The 15,234-nt window shown below is 40.4% G+C and overlaps 1 protein-coding gene across 5 annotated transcripts; it reads right to left on the reverse strand.

Annotated features, from left to right (window-relative positions):
- Positions 1-761: 761 nt before the first annotated feature.
- On the reverse strand, positions 762-14,378 carry LOC111841302 (ras association domain-containing protein 8-like). Of its 5 annotated transcripts, none has more exons than XM_072718042.1 (7): positions 14,192-14,378; positions 11,647-11,815; positions 7,809-11,537; positions 6,770-6,972; positions 5,770-6,566; positions 3,783-3,936; positions 762-3,322 (listed from the first exon to the last, which is right to left on the reverse strand). In XM_072718042.1, exons 4-7 carry the CDS (start codon positions 6,870-6,872, stop codon positions 3,180-3,182), a joined length of 1,197 nt encoding a protein of 398 aa, XP_072574143.1. In that variant the 5' UTR covers positions 6,873-6,972; positions 7,809-11,537; positions 11,647-11,815; positions 14,192-14,378; the 3' UTR covers positions 762-3,179. The 5 variants fall into 5 exon arrangements, with proteins under 5 accessions (XP_072574143.1, XP_072574140.1, XP_023662757.1 ...); XM_072718039.1 differs by having other exon boundaries at positions 11,647-12,308; XM_023806989.2 differs by lacking the exon at positions 14,192-14,378 and having other exon boundaries at positions 7,431-7,878; positions 11,434-11,537; positions 11,647-14,130.
- Between the last annotated feature and the right edge of the window lie 856 nt (positions 14,379-15,234).

Here is a 15,234-nt window from a genome sequence, read left to right on the forward strand (position 1 = left end):
AACTAAACAGATACTGAAATTAAGCAACATAACCATTGACTGGTAATACGACACTAAGATAATAAACATGGAACAGAAATACAAAACAAAACCAGAACAGAATACAAGCAGGGCAATCTTTCAAAGGAGACAGATAGAAAAAACACAGGAGAATGGAAACCCATTGATTATAAATAGACCAGCCTCGAACCCATGACTAAGAGAGATCTAGTCTTTGCCACACGCTCACGCTATCTGGCAATTCAGGGAACAGTAAAACACACTTGGGATGTAGACACATTAGGGCTGACAGGGAGGAGACACAAAGGGCAGGGTCGGGCAGGCACTGACCCAGACAATTTATAAAGTGGTATAAATATATATCCTGCAATATGCAATTATCTCCTCCTTCTCTTCATTGATCTGTCTTACACACTTTTTATACAGTTCAGGGTCCTGTAGGGCAGGGCTAGAATGTATTCCAAGAACCACAGTGCAGAAGGCAAGGCACGAACTGTATGGGGCACTAGTCCACTGCAGGGTGCAAGCACTGGGTCAATTTTGAGGTACCAGTTGTTCTGACTGCATGTCTTTGGACTACAAAAAGAAAACCAAGTACCCAGAGGAGAGCTGCTCAACATAGAGACTGCAAAGATGACGCACACTGTGCTCCATCTCATTTATTTGATCCATTTAATTCATGTATAATAACTCTGAATTAATTGATTAATATTATGTATATAATATCTGGCAGGATGAGGGACGCAGGATTAGACATGAAAAACAAACAAAAAGAGTTTTATTTATCTCAAAAGTACAAAACTGAAAACAACCAGGATCTTTTATAAAAAAACAAAAATGGGAGCCATGGAGGAAGGCAAACCATGAGCAATACTAGGTAATAACATTAATGATAGATCTGGAAAACACAGGCCTAAGAAGCACTTAAATACAACAATCAACGAGGGAGCAAACAATAGGCAACTGAACGTGATTAACACAAGGGTAGGAAGGAGCGGTAAGACAAACGTGCTAGTCGTAGCTAGTTAGAACCACGCCAGGGAGGATACAGGAGGGTCAAGCGGATATGGTGGGTAGGACATGATATGCTACATGTTCTGCCAAGCAGATTGTGCTCATTTTGAGGAAATGTATATTTTGCAGCATGGACAATATCCCCTTGGGAATTTTCCTGGATTTCCAGGATATCATTAATTTTTTTTCCCTCTGTAAATCCAGGAACTAATTATTTGCATCTGATGCCAGATTTTCTCATCTTAAGTTTTTGAGTTTAAACCTCTGCAGCCACAGATGACAGGAGTCAAACCCACAGCCCTGGTGATGTGAAGTCATCATGCCACAGTGCTAGTTGTGTGTCTTTCCTAACCATCTTCCAGCTGCTTATCCTGACCTGAGTCTTTCGGATTTTCCATTTTATTCATTCACCATCTGGTTTTTGGCATTTATTAAACAAAACATTGTACACTAACATGTATAACATTATATAATGTTATGTTTGATGTTCTTCTTTCACCTCAGGTCATAGTACTTCTGTAATACAAATTTCTGTAGTACAACACAATGTCCACAACTAAGGGTAATCTCAACTATTCATGTGAACAGAACAATGCAGTCTTTTCTCAGAGGGCATCATAGCCCCATCATTTCCCATTTAGCATTGAACTGTCCAAATATGTACTGGAAGTCATGGTCAGATAAGGCCAAAATAACTACTGCAAATAGCATGGCTGGCACCCCCCAAACCAGACGCCTACAAAAACATGGCTGCGATTTGATATTTTATTCATGAAAATCACAAATTTGTCAAGGTGCATCCTCAGCTGAGGCCACCACCCTCTCTAAATAACTTTGACTTTGTGTCAAGTATACAGACTCAACTCTAATTACAGTCATACAGGGGCAAAATGTGCAAAAACTACTTAAGGTATCAATAAAAGCCAGCATACCCCACCCAGAATAGGGTTACCAGGATCCACCCCTGGAGCTGAACCAACATCTTAGCATAAAGGTTATATTGTATCTATCTCTGAACTGTCATCGGCAGCCTTCATCCAAAAATCCTGGGTGGGCCAGAAAGTTTTAATTTAATTAAAACAAGCGAGTAGAGCAAGCTTTCGTCCCAGAATAATTACAAAGCTGTAGATCGTTTCCTTGTGCATAAAAACAATATACCTCATCTATTGCCCTGCCCCTTTTTACTTTAACACCCTTGTCACTGTTTACACAGCCCATAAAGTGTGAGGGACTGTACCAGGGTCTACTGCCCTGTGCTGCCTGGGATAGACTTATGGTCCCCTGTGACTCTGACTAGGATAAGCATGATAAAATGGATGGATGGATGAATGGTTTACAGTCTATTGAAAAAAAAAATCTGTAATTTTTTTTTTTTTATAAAATCACACGTAATCACACCTAGTTATTGCAGTAATTCACTGAATGTAATGTTTATAGGAGTTTGCAATAAATACATGCTTTTTGTGCAATCAGTAATTAAAATAGCTGTCATCCTAGTAGACAAAGTACACATGCATTGGACAAGGTACAAATGGGGGCTCCTCTTTACATCCACAATGGCTTCCTTTTGCAGTGCTTCTCTTAATTGGTTGAAGCATAAAGAGAGATGGAATGCATGTTTGTATTGTGCTGTGTGTACTCAGTTTCAGGAATATGAGCCATTCACAAATTTTGCAAGCAACATAACAGGTCACAAAATAATTTAAACAGTTCTGTTAATCATTTTTAAATATTCAAAACTTTAAATATTGCAAGACCATTCTCACAATTATGATACCATTATGCAGATGTGGTTCCTTGGATTGTCTTTTGGTAGCCATATTTGATGCATCTTCTAGTAGGTTGCATCAAAGGCCAGGAAATGAGTCTGAAGATGAGCTTATAGCAGCCCAGATCCATTTATTAGCACAGTTGTCATTAGATGCCATTTCCAAAATAGATATGAGGTACATAAAAGACAATAGTAGCACATGGGCTAATAGACAAGATAAGACAAACCCATGTGCAGAGGGAAGTGAGAGTCCTGGGGTGAGCTGATAAAGAGGCTGAAGTCATTTCATGTAAAGCCGTGTGGGGTGTCACTGTTAGAGGCTCGGGAGACACTTTCAAAGTGGCTTTGGGAAGCAGAGCTCAGCTACTGGGGCGCCTTGCTGGGTCAGGGAGATTCACACAAACACGCCTTCGGGGTTGAGGCTAGAAATAATAGGATCGAGCAGGTTCCGCGGGTGACCCAGCAGGTTCCGCGGGTGACCCAGAAGCCGCTTGGCCGTTGATTGAGGGGGCAGTGCCGCATAACATGAGCCAGAACCTGTCAGACACACAAAGGGCAATAAAGAGGGCATCACTTTTTATGCTCTATGGTCAGGGGGGGGTGAGCTGGATGAAAAAGAAGCTGAACAGTAAAATTAAATGAATAGAACACCAAGCTTCGATATTCTGTGAATTTCTGTGAAGGAAATGATCACATGTGGGATTTTAAGAAAATGTATTAATCAATAGTTGCATCTTATGTATACTCTGGCGCTCACTAGAGCTGGGTTTCGCAACTACTGGACTCTAGTGGTCCGTGGATCTATATTAGGTCCATTTAATGGGCTGTCACAGGGACCCAGTTACTGAGGGGAATCCCGCCCAGCTGAGCCTTGTGATATGAAAGGTTGGGAATAACAGTTGAAATATAGTGTAGGCATCTATATGCCAATGTCCACCTGTTCTCATTCAAGCACCCATCCTTGGCAACTTCAGACATCTTTGGGTTTTAAGCATACCATTGTAGGATCCTTTAGGGAGGAGATGCATCTTTTCAATTTTCTCCAGATGTTCTAGGTCTGTGTGAATGTGGGTTCCCGTCTGCTGGATGAACTGCTGCAGGTTGCATTGTCGCAGCTCCTTGTTCAGCTTGTCCATTTCCTCTGTCTTAGCCTGGGGGGGGAGTTGCATGAAATTTTTTGGTCTGTTACTACAGGAGGCTCTACCTCTATGGCAGTCTAGTTAGGGTGACCAGATAATCCATGTCAGGGAGGACACTTTGAGCTACAACACAGATTTATAAACTACTATTTCAATTAACAGGACCTGGATTTCACTTAACCACTGAGTTCTTGCTCAGTGCTGATTGGTCAGTCTCATATAATCATGCATGTATCACTAATGTTAATGTGAAAGAGCTGGATGAGTCTTTCAGTCAAGGAAACAAACCAGTCAAAGCACAAATGGAACTGAACTTTTTAGCCTTTCAGTTTCAAAGTAATTGGTAAAACTTAATGTATCGCAAAGTGTCATCCCTGAAATGATACCATAAGACTGAGTGACATACAGTTCTTCAAGATTTTTGACAAATCGTTATGAGAAAAAAAATGTGGTGGCTCAGTATTACCAGAAATAATTGCAATATTGTGTTCACCCAGTTTCTGTTCCTGAATGCATTTACAATTCGGCCACATGGGGGCAGTGGTTACCAACAACACACTGAATTTTGGCGTTAAAAATAAGACATTTTGCGTTTTCTTCCTGCATTTCATATCTTTCTTGTTTCAAAATGTACAATCAAAACCACAGATAATAAACAAAGTAAAATCCTCATTATGTGTCGCTGAATTAAGGCTGGTTACCGAACTTCGGTACTTTTGTGGTACCGACCGAAATCCTACCGAGGATCGAAAACTTAATCTTCTGTCGGTGCCAAATTCCGATACCCGAACAGTAAATCTCAGTGACTGTGATCTAATAAGCACGCAGCATATTTGTGTAAAGATCTAACGTCGCTGAAACGTATTACCATGATAACGTTATGTCGTTTTTTATTTTGTGGACAGATTTATCTATGAATTATGAACATATCGCGGGTCGTATAAATAAAATCAGGGCTATCAAGTCTCACAAATTGCCCGTGAGACACATTTCAACCAGTTCACACGCCACACCTTGTGTTGAGATTAAGGGATAATGCCCACCAAGGTTTCCCGTTATATAAAATTTATAGATGAGGCGCAGGCATAGGAAGTATAGATCTTTGCAGAGTTCAGAGCTGTCCCAAGTTTATACAGCGTTAACAGCCACCTACCAGCTAATCATATAATTAGTTTTCTGCAAGCACGCCATTACATGGATGCGCACACATACGGCGTGGAGACAAGGTGGGCGTGGCAGAGCAAGATCCGATGAATGTGGTAGGCAGGGCTCTGAACTGTCACGCATTGACCATGACACCCGCTGCGCCCCAACTTTTGATTAAACTTGGGATTCTAACCATCCCCCAGCTATGCCACTGTGCCACCCCTAAATACATCCATCCATCCATTTTCTATAGCCACCGGTCCTATTCAGGATCGTGGGGGTCCAGAGCCTCTCTCAGAAGCTACAATCACAAGGCAAGGAATGATGCAGGATGGGGAACCAACTCATAACAGGGCACACACACCATTTGGCAACTCCAGTAACTTTAGCCAGTTTTTGGATTGTGGAGGGAAACCAGAAAACTCAGAGGAAACCCTACGACAACACAGGGAGAACATGCAAGCTCCACATACGTGGAACCAGGGTGGAGACTCAAACCCTGGTCCCAGAGGTGTGAGACAGCACTGTGCCACACCTTCCTAAACACAGTATGTATGTTTATTTATAGACGATTTTTAAATGAAACATTAAAAGTATGTATCCAATGAATTTACAGAGTACTGTCATGTGACCATGCAGTTTCTCTTCTAAAGAGTCACATAAGAGGTATGCAGCCCTTTTTGTGAATTAGCTGCTTACCTGCAGCAGAGCCTCTGTGCTCCCAAGAACTTTTTCAAGCTCTGTAAGAGAAGACTCCAGCTCCTCTCCATGCTTCTGCTCGCTGTTTAGCTCCACCTTAACAGACCCAAATGACTCCTCAAGGTTTGACAGTGCTACGAAGGACTGACGTCTGATGTCCTCCAGCTCAATCTCCTTCTCCAGATGCCCAGTGTGGACTGTTAGGTCCTGCAGGCTGGTATCGTAACTGTCCAGCATTTGGTGCAGTTTCCTCAGCTTGTGGTTCAAGGCAAGTTCCTGATCTTCCTCTGTGCATAGCTTTTGCTCCAGTTTTGCCTCTAGCTTTGTCTCTGGTAGCTCACAGTCAGAAGCAGTCATCTGTTCCCAGACAAGCATCTCCTGCTCCGTTGCATTCAGATGGACCTCCAGGTCATGCAGCCTTGTTTGCTGCTGCAGAACTTGCTGGAAAATCTCGTCCTTGGACACAGTGACAGACGAGCAAGGGGGAGGTGTGAAAGCTGACCTTTTCGAATGCTTGGGCTTCTTTTTAAGTGAGCTAGAGTGACCCAGGTTGAATGTGTGAGACCGTCTGGGTTCCTTGTGTTTGTGAAGTTCTAACACATGTAGTTTGGGGCTGGTAATTCCTTTTTCCGAAACTGTTCTGTCCTGATTAGTGGGACCAATGCGGCGCAAGAAGAACTGGATGTCACTGGCTTGCTGACCTAGCTTTGTCATGGAGTCCAGCAGCTTCTCATTAGCCAGAAGCTGCCTTTCATAGTCTCTCAGCCTCTGGATCAGAACATATCGACCCGTCTGACCTTATGTGAGCAGAAAAAGTAATGGTCAGTATAATGGTGAAACCATCAGCTAAAGAATGATCTAAGGAACAGGAATGAATTTTCCAGTCCTGGACGACATACACCTTGTTCAATAACTAATACTTTCTGTGATACAGGTACACAGAGATGAGATTTTAAACTGAAAAACAGAATACCAGCAGAAAGCAAAAAGTTGGGCTTACCCATGGCTTTGGCGAGGGTGATGACTACATCCTGACAGGAGGTCTTCTCAGACAGACCACACACCACCCGTAACAGCCCATCCACCCACACCTTCAGCTCCATCGCCACCCTACAGCTTCGCCCACGATCACGGCAGCATGACAACAGTACCTTCAAAAAGAGCACCCTCTCTCTTCCAAGCCCCTTTCTACTGTAGCAGTGTCTATTGAGAGTGAAGGAAAATGTAAATGTTACATTAATATTATTCAAAATCATTCCTATAGCAAGTAAACGTAAATGTCACATTAAGGCTCACATTTTTAATATTCATATATTCATACTGTATATGTTGTCCAGCTCAGAAATATTTTATTGTTTTCTATTTCGCATAGATCACAGGAAATATGCAAATCACACTTTTTCTATCGAACAAGATGCAGTTTGTTTTTCCTGCCACCATAAGCCCTATAATATCACACACTTCATTGTGTTCCCTAGATGCCTGGGTGGCTTTATCAAATGACTCTTGTAATTCCAGTTAATGATGTCTTGCTCAAAAATATCTGTTGCCTCTGCTGAGTTAAGCTTGAATCTGTAAACCACAATACACACTAAATGCATTCATCCAGTTGAAGCTAGTAAACCAACACTAGAGTCTTTCGAAAAACAATCAACACTTACCTGGAAGATCAAATCTATAATCACAGGGGCATACAATTCCATTCAATTTTGAAAAGATCAAAACTATCCAATTGCTTCAATATCGCATTAGGAGCATCTAAACCTTTCTAGTATCACCAACTAGGTCGTGACACCAGTAGTGCTATAAAACAGAGTGTCTCTAAAATCTCCTAAATGTCCATACAAGTCATCTACTGCAGGGATATTCCAATTAGGTATCAACATTCTCTTTGTTAGTTGCCTTTCACTAGATTAAGAAGTACAAACTAAAGCAAGAGGTAAAAATGTATTAAGGAGCTTTTCCTTCATTTTGAAAATTAGACGCTGCCTGCAAACTGTGGAGTATCCAGTAACCCAAGCCTATTAAAAGATACTCACATTTCTTTTGCAAAGTAAATCCATTTTGTTTTGCACGTACAAACACCGCCTTGTCGAGGACAGCGAGTTCCTGTTGATATATGCAGGAAAGAGTCACTGGGTAGAGATCCGGCAGTTGTAATAGACCAAAAGAATCCATCCCGAACAACTTGCCCATCCTGTGAAACAAGGCTGTCAGAAGCAGAGGACGCAACCAATCCTGCTCAATCTGATTGGGGGGTGAAAGGTGTGGCAGAGAAACCATTTGCCTAACTGCACTCTCGCATTCCCGCGTGCTCATCCACTAGATATTTAAATTCTGAGTCAAATGTGAATCACAACTGGAATCTTGCTCCACCCAAACGGTATCACCTCAGGGTTTACCCACAAAGTTTGAAACATAGTCCTTTAACAAAAGCGCTTTTCTGCACAACAGTCCTCATCAGAATTACAATGTAGAATGATAACTTAGGCACACTAATTGATCTCTTTGTATTTCAGAATTCTTATATCTAATCTTTCAAAGGAATATTGTGATTATCTAGTAAAAACTCATTGCAGTGACTTGCCCTTACTCTGCACCTGTGTCTGCCTAGGAGGTGTGAATGGTCTTCATAGTATAACCCTACCCACACTCTAGATAAGGGAGAGAACAGAAGACATTTGATACACACTTTCTAAATCAAAACTGGGTTAGAAATAGGACAGACGGGCAGTACTGTTGTCTCATTCCTCTGGAGTTGGGGGTTTGAATCTCACTTCCTGTGGAGTGTGCATCTTTCCCCTATGTCATGCAGATTTCTGTAAAGTACTTTGGTTTCTTTCTACTGTCCTTCTACTATTGAAAGCAAAAAAAAAATCTTCAAGACATATTGTGTTTTTATGAGTCTGATAATAGATATCCTTATCTCGGTTTAGCCTGTTATTGAAGTAATTACATTACTAAGTCAGTTCCTGCCTAGTGAGACTGAAATCAAACCTCTCGAATGGAAATTCTGTGATGCTTGTATCCACCACCACAATGGGCTGAACATTCAGAGTGAGAAATAAAAGCACCACTGTGACAGATGTAAAGTGATACAGCACCAGGGAACAAAAGGCTCCTTCAGTGCTACTTTGTGGAAGCTGTGCAGCTTCTTCAATCCGTCCGAAACAATGATTACAAAAACTGGCCAGGTAAGGTTACAATAACACTGACTGGCCAATGTGCGCCCCAGAGTAGGGACCTGAATCCTGACTGGTAATGAGTAATCAGTCATGATTATTCAATATCAGTATCAGGCTAGACGTAAAACATGCATTTGTACAATAGCAAATACTCTAATGAAAAACTGCATTTTTAGGGCAGCAGAAATTCCAGTACTATAACACTGGATAGTATTGTAAATTACATTAGAATTATAGCTGAGAAAAATAAAATTAATTTAGTTTATATATCTAGGAAGTCCTGCCTCCACATGTTTTAGTGTTGCCAAATGGCATTCTATTTTGAGATCCCTGAGTAGATAATATAAAATGTATTAATATCTTAATAACTCATATGTCTCTTGTGCACTTCCTGCATACAGTTATATATCTCTCATCACAGCACCGCAGCTGTGGAAGACCCAGCAATGAGACGTCTGTCTTCCACTCACAATGGTCACATCTCTTTCACCTGATGTGGTCCGTGCTGCACAGGAGAGACCAAGCGTATGCAGCTGTTTGCAAACACAGGAAAAAAACATGCCTGAACCACTACTGCAGTCCAAGACACCAAGCTACAACCACAGGAACATAAAGAAAAAAGGAGAGTAGTTTCTCCAAGACCAACTTAAATAAGCTTTTTCATTTTTTTCCAAAGTGAAAGTATTATTTAAAGTAGTATTTAAAATTACACCTTAAAAAATGTATTTTGTTTTTCGTAAATGCATGCAAAGATCAAACATCTACTTGATTGGTAACAAAGTGAAGATTGAAGAGGTGGGCTTGTGTTTGTTTAGTAAATCAACATGTTTAGCAAAAGAGACTAGTAAGCACAACTGAATGACATTTGTTCTGGAGATATTTATAGAGAGCGCTGTGGGTGACTGCCATAGGACACTATCTCTGTGGCTATGCTTCCAAACCAATGTGACCCTGGTTGTTCATTCCACCCATTTAACACAATGGCTGAACTGCAGCAGAAATTTACATTACACTTCCTGTTTCTATGCATCAGATGCAAAGGAAAAGGTTTTTGTAGTTTCTCATCTCTGCCAGCAGCCCAAAGAGCTACCCGGCTTCTGGAACAATCAGTTGAGAGGACAAGAAGTGCAGGAAAACCTCTTAAGAACATCTCTGCTCTACTCAGTGAATTTTCCCATAGATAATGAGGCACTGCATGACAAAGCCCGGGTTGTTAGTTCTGCAAGAGACTTGTTCTGTAGAGCTAGAGTTCCATACTATCAGGACAGGAGATTTCTCAAGTCACTCTGTGCAGATAGGATCTGCTTTGAAGGTTGGCATGAGCTGGAAAAACATTTGTGAATTTATTACCTGAATAGTTACTGCAAGAACTCATCACACCAGACTTTTTCCTTTCATGGAAAGACCACAGATCAAAAGCTGAGGCTGAATTGTTGAATACATCACAATATTTTTGACTGTTTATACGTACTGAAGAACTAAATCTGTAAGTCATGCAAGAAACTTTTAAAGAAATGTCTACTTGGTTTTCATTACAAATTCATTACCAGTGATACTTATGTTGTATGATTCCTCTTATTAACACTGATATTATCGTTGTTTTTCTTGTTATTAACTCTAATGCTCCTTGAAAATCGTGGAAAATGTGTGATGCAATAGATTAAAAGCATTTTAACATGTTTTTATTCAAAGAATCAAATCATTATTTTGTCTAATCAATGTTCAGGCACCTTTGAATTCAAGTAAGTCAAAGTTTAAACACAGTACAAATAACACTGAATGTATTAAAAGAGATATGTTTTGTCTGAGATCTTTGGACACAAGAAAGGTACATGCAGTATATGCTTTACAGGTCTGTTATCCAGATGATTCTGCAGGTTTATGACATTTGGCTAAGCAGTACCAGAGCAAAGGATGCTCTTACATAAACACATAAATAAACATCATGGAAATAAAATGAATAAGTAAACCATAACGTTATACACACTCATATATGTATCTGTCCTCTAACCACATGACCAACACACATGTGAATGAAATATTGAGTATTGTGCTAAAAATAAAAAAACGTTAGGAGAAGTAAACAGTGCAAGTTAATGATAGTTCTAACTACTTTTAATGAGAAATGCACTTTTACACATAGTGGATTCTATGGAATACCAATACAATGAGGTCACACATTAAGCTAATTCATCCTTCACCACTATTCCATCACTTGAATTGAATTTCAATCGGCCTATTTAAACACGTCATGTTGGACTATTGCCCTAACAAAACAAAAACATTATATATAAAAAAATCTCTGAGCCCGGTCACCCTGAGGGTCTGACGTAATGAAAGTGCACGATGCAAGGTGTGTTCAGTCCCAAACAGTGAACTCCTGCCAGTGTAGATCCCAAATACAGCACACTAAGCAGAAACACACTAATTCAATGTATATGCAGCTCGGTTTGACTGTCTCAATAATCATCTTACTTACCCCCAGTAGCTGAAACCTGTGTTCCCACTATCTCATCTTCGACTCAGGACAAGGTCAAAAATCAGAGCAGGTGGGTAGGAACGATGGTAAACTGAGAAACCGGTCTGCAAAAAGGAATAACAAGGGAAGTGAGGTGGTCATCTGAAATGCACCTCACAGGGTTTGCCAAGGAGAACCTTAATAGCTGCCCTTTGAATGGTTCTGCTACTTTACCTCTCGGCTGCTTTGCCTTCTCTCACTCGTTTTGTACTGCTCCCTTCTGCTGAGTAGCCTTGGACCTCCCCTTCTCAGGATAGGAGGTGGTTTCCTGTCTTGCTCTCGCTCTCTTTCCTGTGGTCATAAGCACCTATACCCCAAAAATCCCTGTAGCATCCACAGTATTCTGTTTTGGGCGCAAACAGCAATGGAGTGACTTTTCTTAATCAGCAGTATTCTGAAGCACCCAGTGATCTTAAGGCAGGCAGTTATCATTAGTTGTAATCTTTTGTTTAGTATACTATGATAGCCTTCAAATGCGGAACACCAACCAGTAATATATGTGTCATTGTCCATGCGCCATGAACCTTGTTCATTCCTCCAGTCATTTTTAAGTTTTAGTTTTAGGGTAGTGGGAATGTAAAACATTTATTTGTGTGTCTTCTAAATGGATTTGTGTGGTCAACATTTTTGGACATGTGTACAATGCCAGAGTGCAGAGGAACATCTGACCTTTTCAGCTAAACTTCAGGCTGGTGCCTTGGGACATTAGCAGGGCTTCTGTGCCCAAAGAGTTAAGAGAAGCCAGGCAGAGAGAGGAAGAGCCCCTGAGATGATCTTACACCCTCCCCCTATGTTTGTGACAGGGCAACAGAGATTTCTGTGGAAATGCCACTGATCTGGAGGAAGCAGAAATATCACAGGGTCAAGATTTACAGGGTCTCTCTCAATTATTAATTGTTAGCTCTGCCATCATGAAGGCTAATTTTATTCAGAATTCCTGCATGCGTTCCTGAGTGGGCTTCACCTTCCTCCTCTTGTCCTACATTAACCAGTTCTGTGTAATTTACCCAGTTGTATTGTACTCTGTAAATTGAAAAGGGACCTTTTCCTAATTGCAATAGATATTCATTTATAAATAATATTGATTAGCCATGCAAATGCTGGGACCCCATGCTGGGTTGTTCCCTGCCTTTGGCCCGTAGCCTCTGGGACAGGCTCTGAACCCCCGCGGCCCTGAATAGACAAGCAATTTCAGAAAATGGATGGCTGGAATGAACCATGCAAATAATATACAATACGCACATACCTAAATATATTTGTACTGCAATAGTGTACATAATAGTAAAAGAATTTACTTTGAATTACTGGAGAATATGTCATTGTCATTAACAAATTCTGATGTTTCCTTTAAAATTCTCAGGACTGAAACTGAGAACAAAAGACTGCCACATTGTCAACCGATTTCTCTGACTCAGGTCATCTCATGCTTGACAGTTTCCTTATCAAATGCAAAATCAAATGTTGTTAGAAGGGGTTTATTTTACTGGTCTTATTCTTATGTGCTGAACAGCTATTTTTGTTGTCTAGGAAACAGAGATATGTTTGCTTAAGTATGCTATAGATGCTTTAACCCATACCTCTAAATATGCATACTTGGTGTTTATCTGATATCCTACTCAAAAAAGCCTTGCATGTCAGTATAACTTTGAAATATCTTAAGATTATGTTAATTAAAACTCCCCCTACCATTACTGGAGCTTTGAACCTCACTATGCTTTTGTTCCCAGACCTGTGTCATGCCAGCAGGCAGCTCAACAGGCTGGTTTCAAAGGTTTGTCCCACACGTCTGCAAGCCGAAGCGCACGTGTTCTGGGGTCAAAAAGCCCTCTGTTTATGACCTCTCTCACAGAACAAGCATCAACTCATTCCCTGGCTCTGGTCTCAGTGCGATGGTACTGTTAGACCTCCTATTGTGTGCTCACCTTTCACATGCCTCCATCATCACAAAAAAACAAACAAGACTGGAAAGTTATCTGTTTTTTTCAGCAAGCACCATGTATAGCACAAAATGAATTACAACACAAAGGAGGGCTTTGTTCTGAGCGTGGAATTTTCAAGTGCAAACATAATGTTGTTTTCATCTGTTTCTCATTCTGTTGAGAAGTCTGTTCTGCTCAATTTCATCTTAGTATTATAACAAAGGATCTTGTCTACTCATGTTTCTGTATATTCCCTAGAGGCTTTTTAATTTTTTTAATTTCCACATTATTGCTGTCTGTTTCCTTCAACGTTCCAAAGCTAATATTTATTTGTTTATTTGACATTTTCTGTGTGCAGGCGTCACACACAGAGCAGCAGGCCCGTTCATGTGACACAAATATGTGCTCATACTCTTTTTGCCTTCACACTGGAATCAGTCATTTGTGGCAACACTCTCCCTGGCCCTGTCCAGCCTGTGTAAATCTCTGTCTTGACAATGGAGACCATGTTGAATGTGGAGTGATATTTCAATAACTGGTTTGAAAACAAAAAAATAAATAATGAACACCAAGGGCCTAAGAATGAACACAGTGCACTTGTTCTCTGCTGTATCACTTTACAGGACAATGGCTGATATCATTTAAGCAATTACACTGTCATAAATTACCCATCTTCCAGATTTTTTTTTTTCCACAAATATGACTAAACTCTCACAGATGATCTCATTTCTGGTGAATAATATCATGCCATTCTATCCATCTGAAACTCCAAACAGCCATCCATAACAAACAAGGCTTACCGTGTCCAATCACTCATTGCTGTCTTCCAGAACAGTCCAACCCTCAACACATGTACAAGAGTGCAAATACAAAAAAAGTAAACAGTAAAACTTCATTTGTAAGCAAAAATACAACAGAATCTAAACAAGGTCTAATGTGAATGTAGGAGCAATAGAGAGAGCAGCTTGTTCCTCTGACCTGATGCAGCCAAGGACTGAGCCAGAATTATTAGGACATAAGAAAGAGAAAATAAGCGGAGTCATTCTCTTTCTGTCACCTTGGAGACTGATGCTTTTTCAAAGGAATTGGCCAATGAAAAACACTGACACTTGTGCTTGCAGAGAAAGTCACGTGACAGTATGACTGCACTTGATTTACAATGGAAAAAAGAAACATGCTTAGCCTGACAACAGGCTGCCCTTATCTCCAATTTCCCCAGTCTTCTCTGTAACAGAGACAATGGCAATGACAGTTTAAAAATATCAATAATGATTGTTTTCTACCTTCATATTCTTTCTTTGTCAGTGAATCTGATTATATATCATAATAGGCTAAGGGAATGAGAAAATCGATATCAACTGAAAATAAGTGGAATAGCTATAAATGACAAGGGTTTTAGAACCAAGAGAATGCAAGTTCAAAACCTGCAAAATATGAAACACTATTTCCTGTTTCCATGTTTATGGATAGGCATATCATAATAATACATTTATAATGTCATAATGTTAATATATCATATTAACATCTTGCATCATTTCTCCCAGTCAGAGCTAACAAGATTTTTAATCTGGTGTGCATTCTTTGGCTGTTGAATAAATTAAACAATTCAGGTGTAAACATGGGAAACGCTTTGTTCTGTGTCAAAGGGCCAGTTCTTTTGCCTAAGCAATGAATACCTAAGAGCGAGGAGCTTGATTAGATCCACTTCCACTGTAGCACCGCTGAGAAGCACATTCATTAGCATTTTCATTATAGATGTTGCAGCATAATCAGGACTCAGACATTCACCTACATTTACTGGATGTACAAGTTCTGTTGGACATACAGTAATACCAGGACTGGA

The sequence above is a fragment of the Paramormyrops kingsleyae genome, chromosome 11 (assembly GCF_048594095.1).
Source record: "Paramormyrops kingsleyae isolate MSU_618 chromosome 11, PKINGS_0.4, whole genome shotgun sequence".
Classification (NCBI taxonomy): domain Eukaryota; kingdom Metazoa; phylum Chordata; class Actinopteri; order Osteoglossiformes; family Mormyridae; genus Paramormyrops; species Paramormyrops kingsleyae.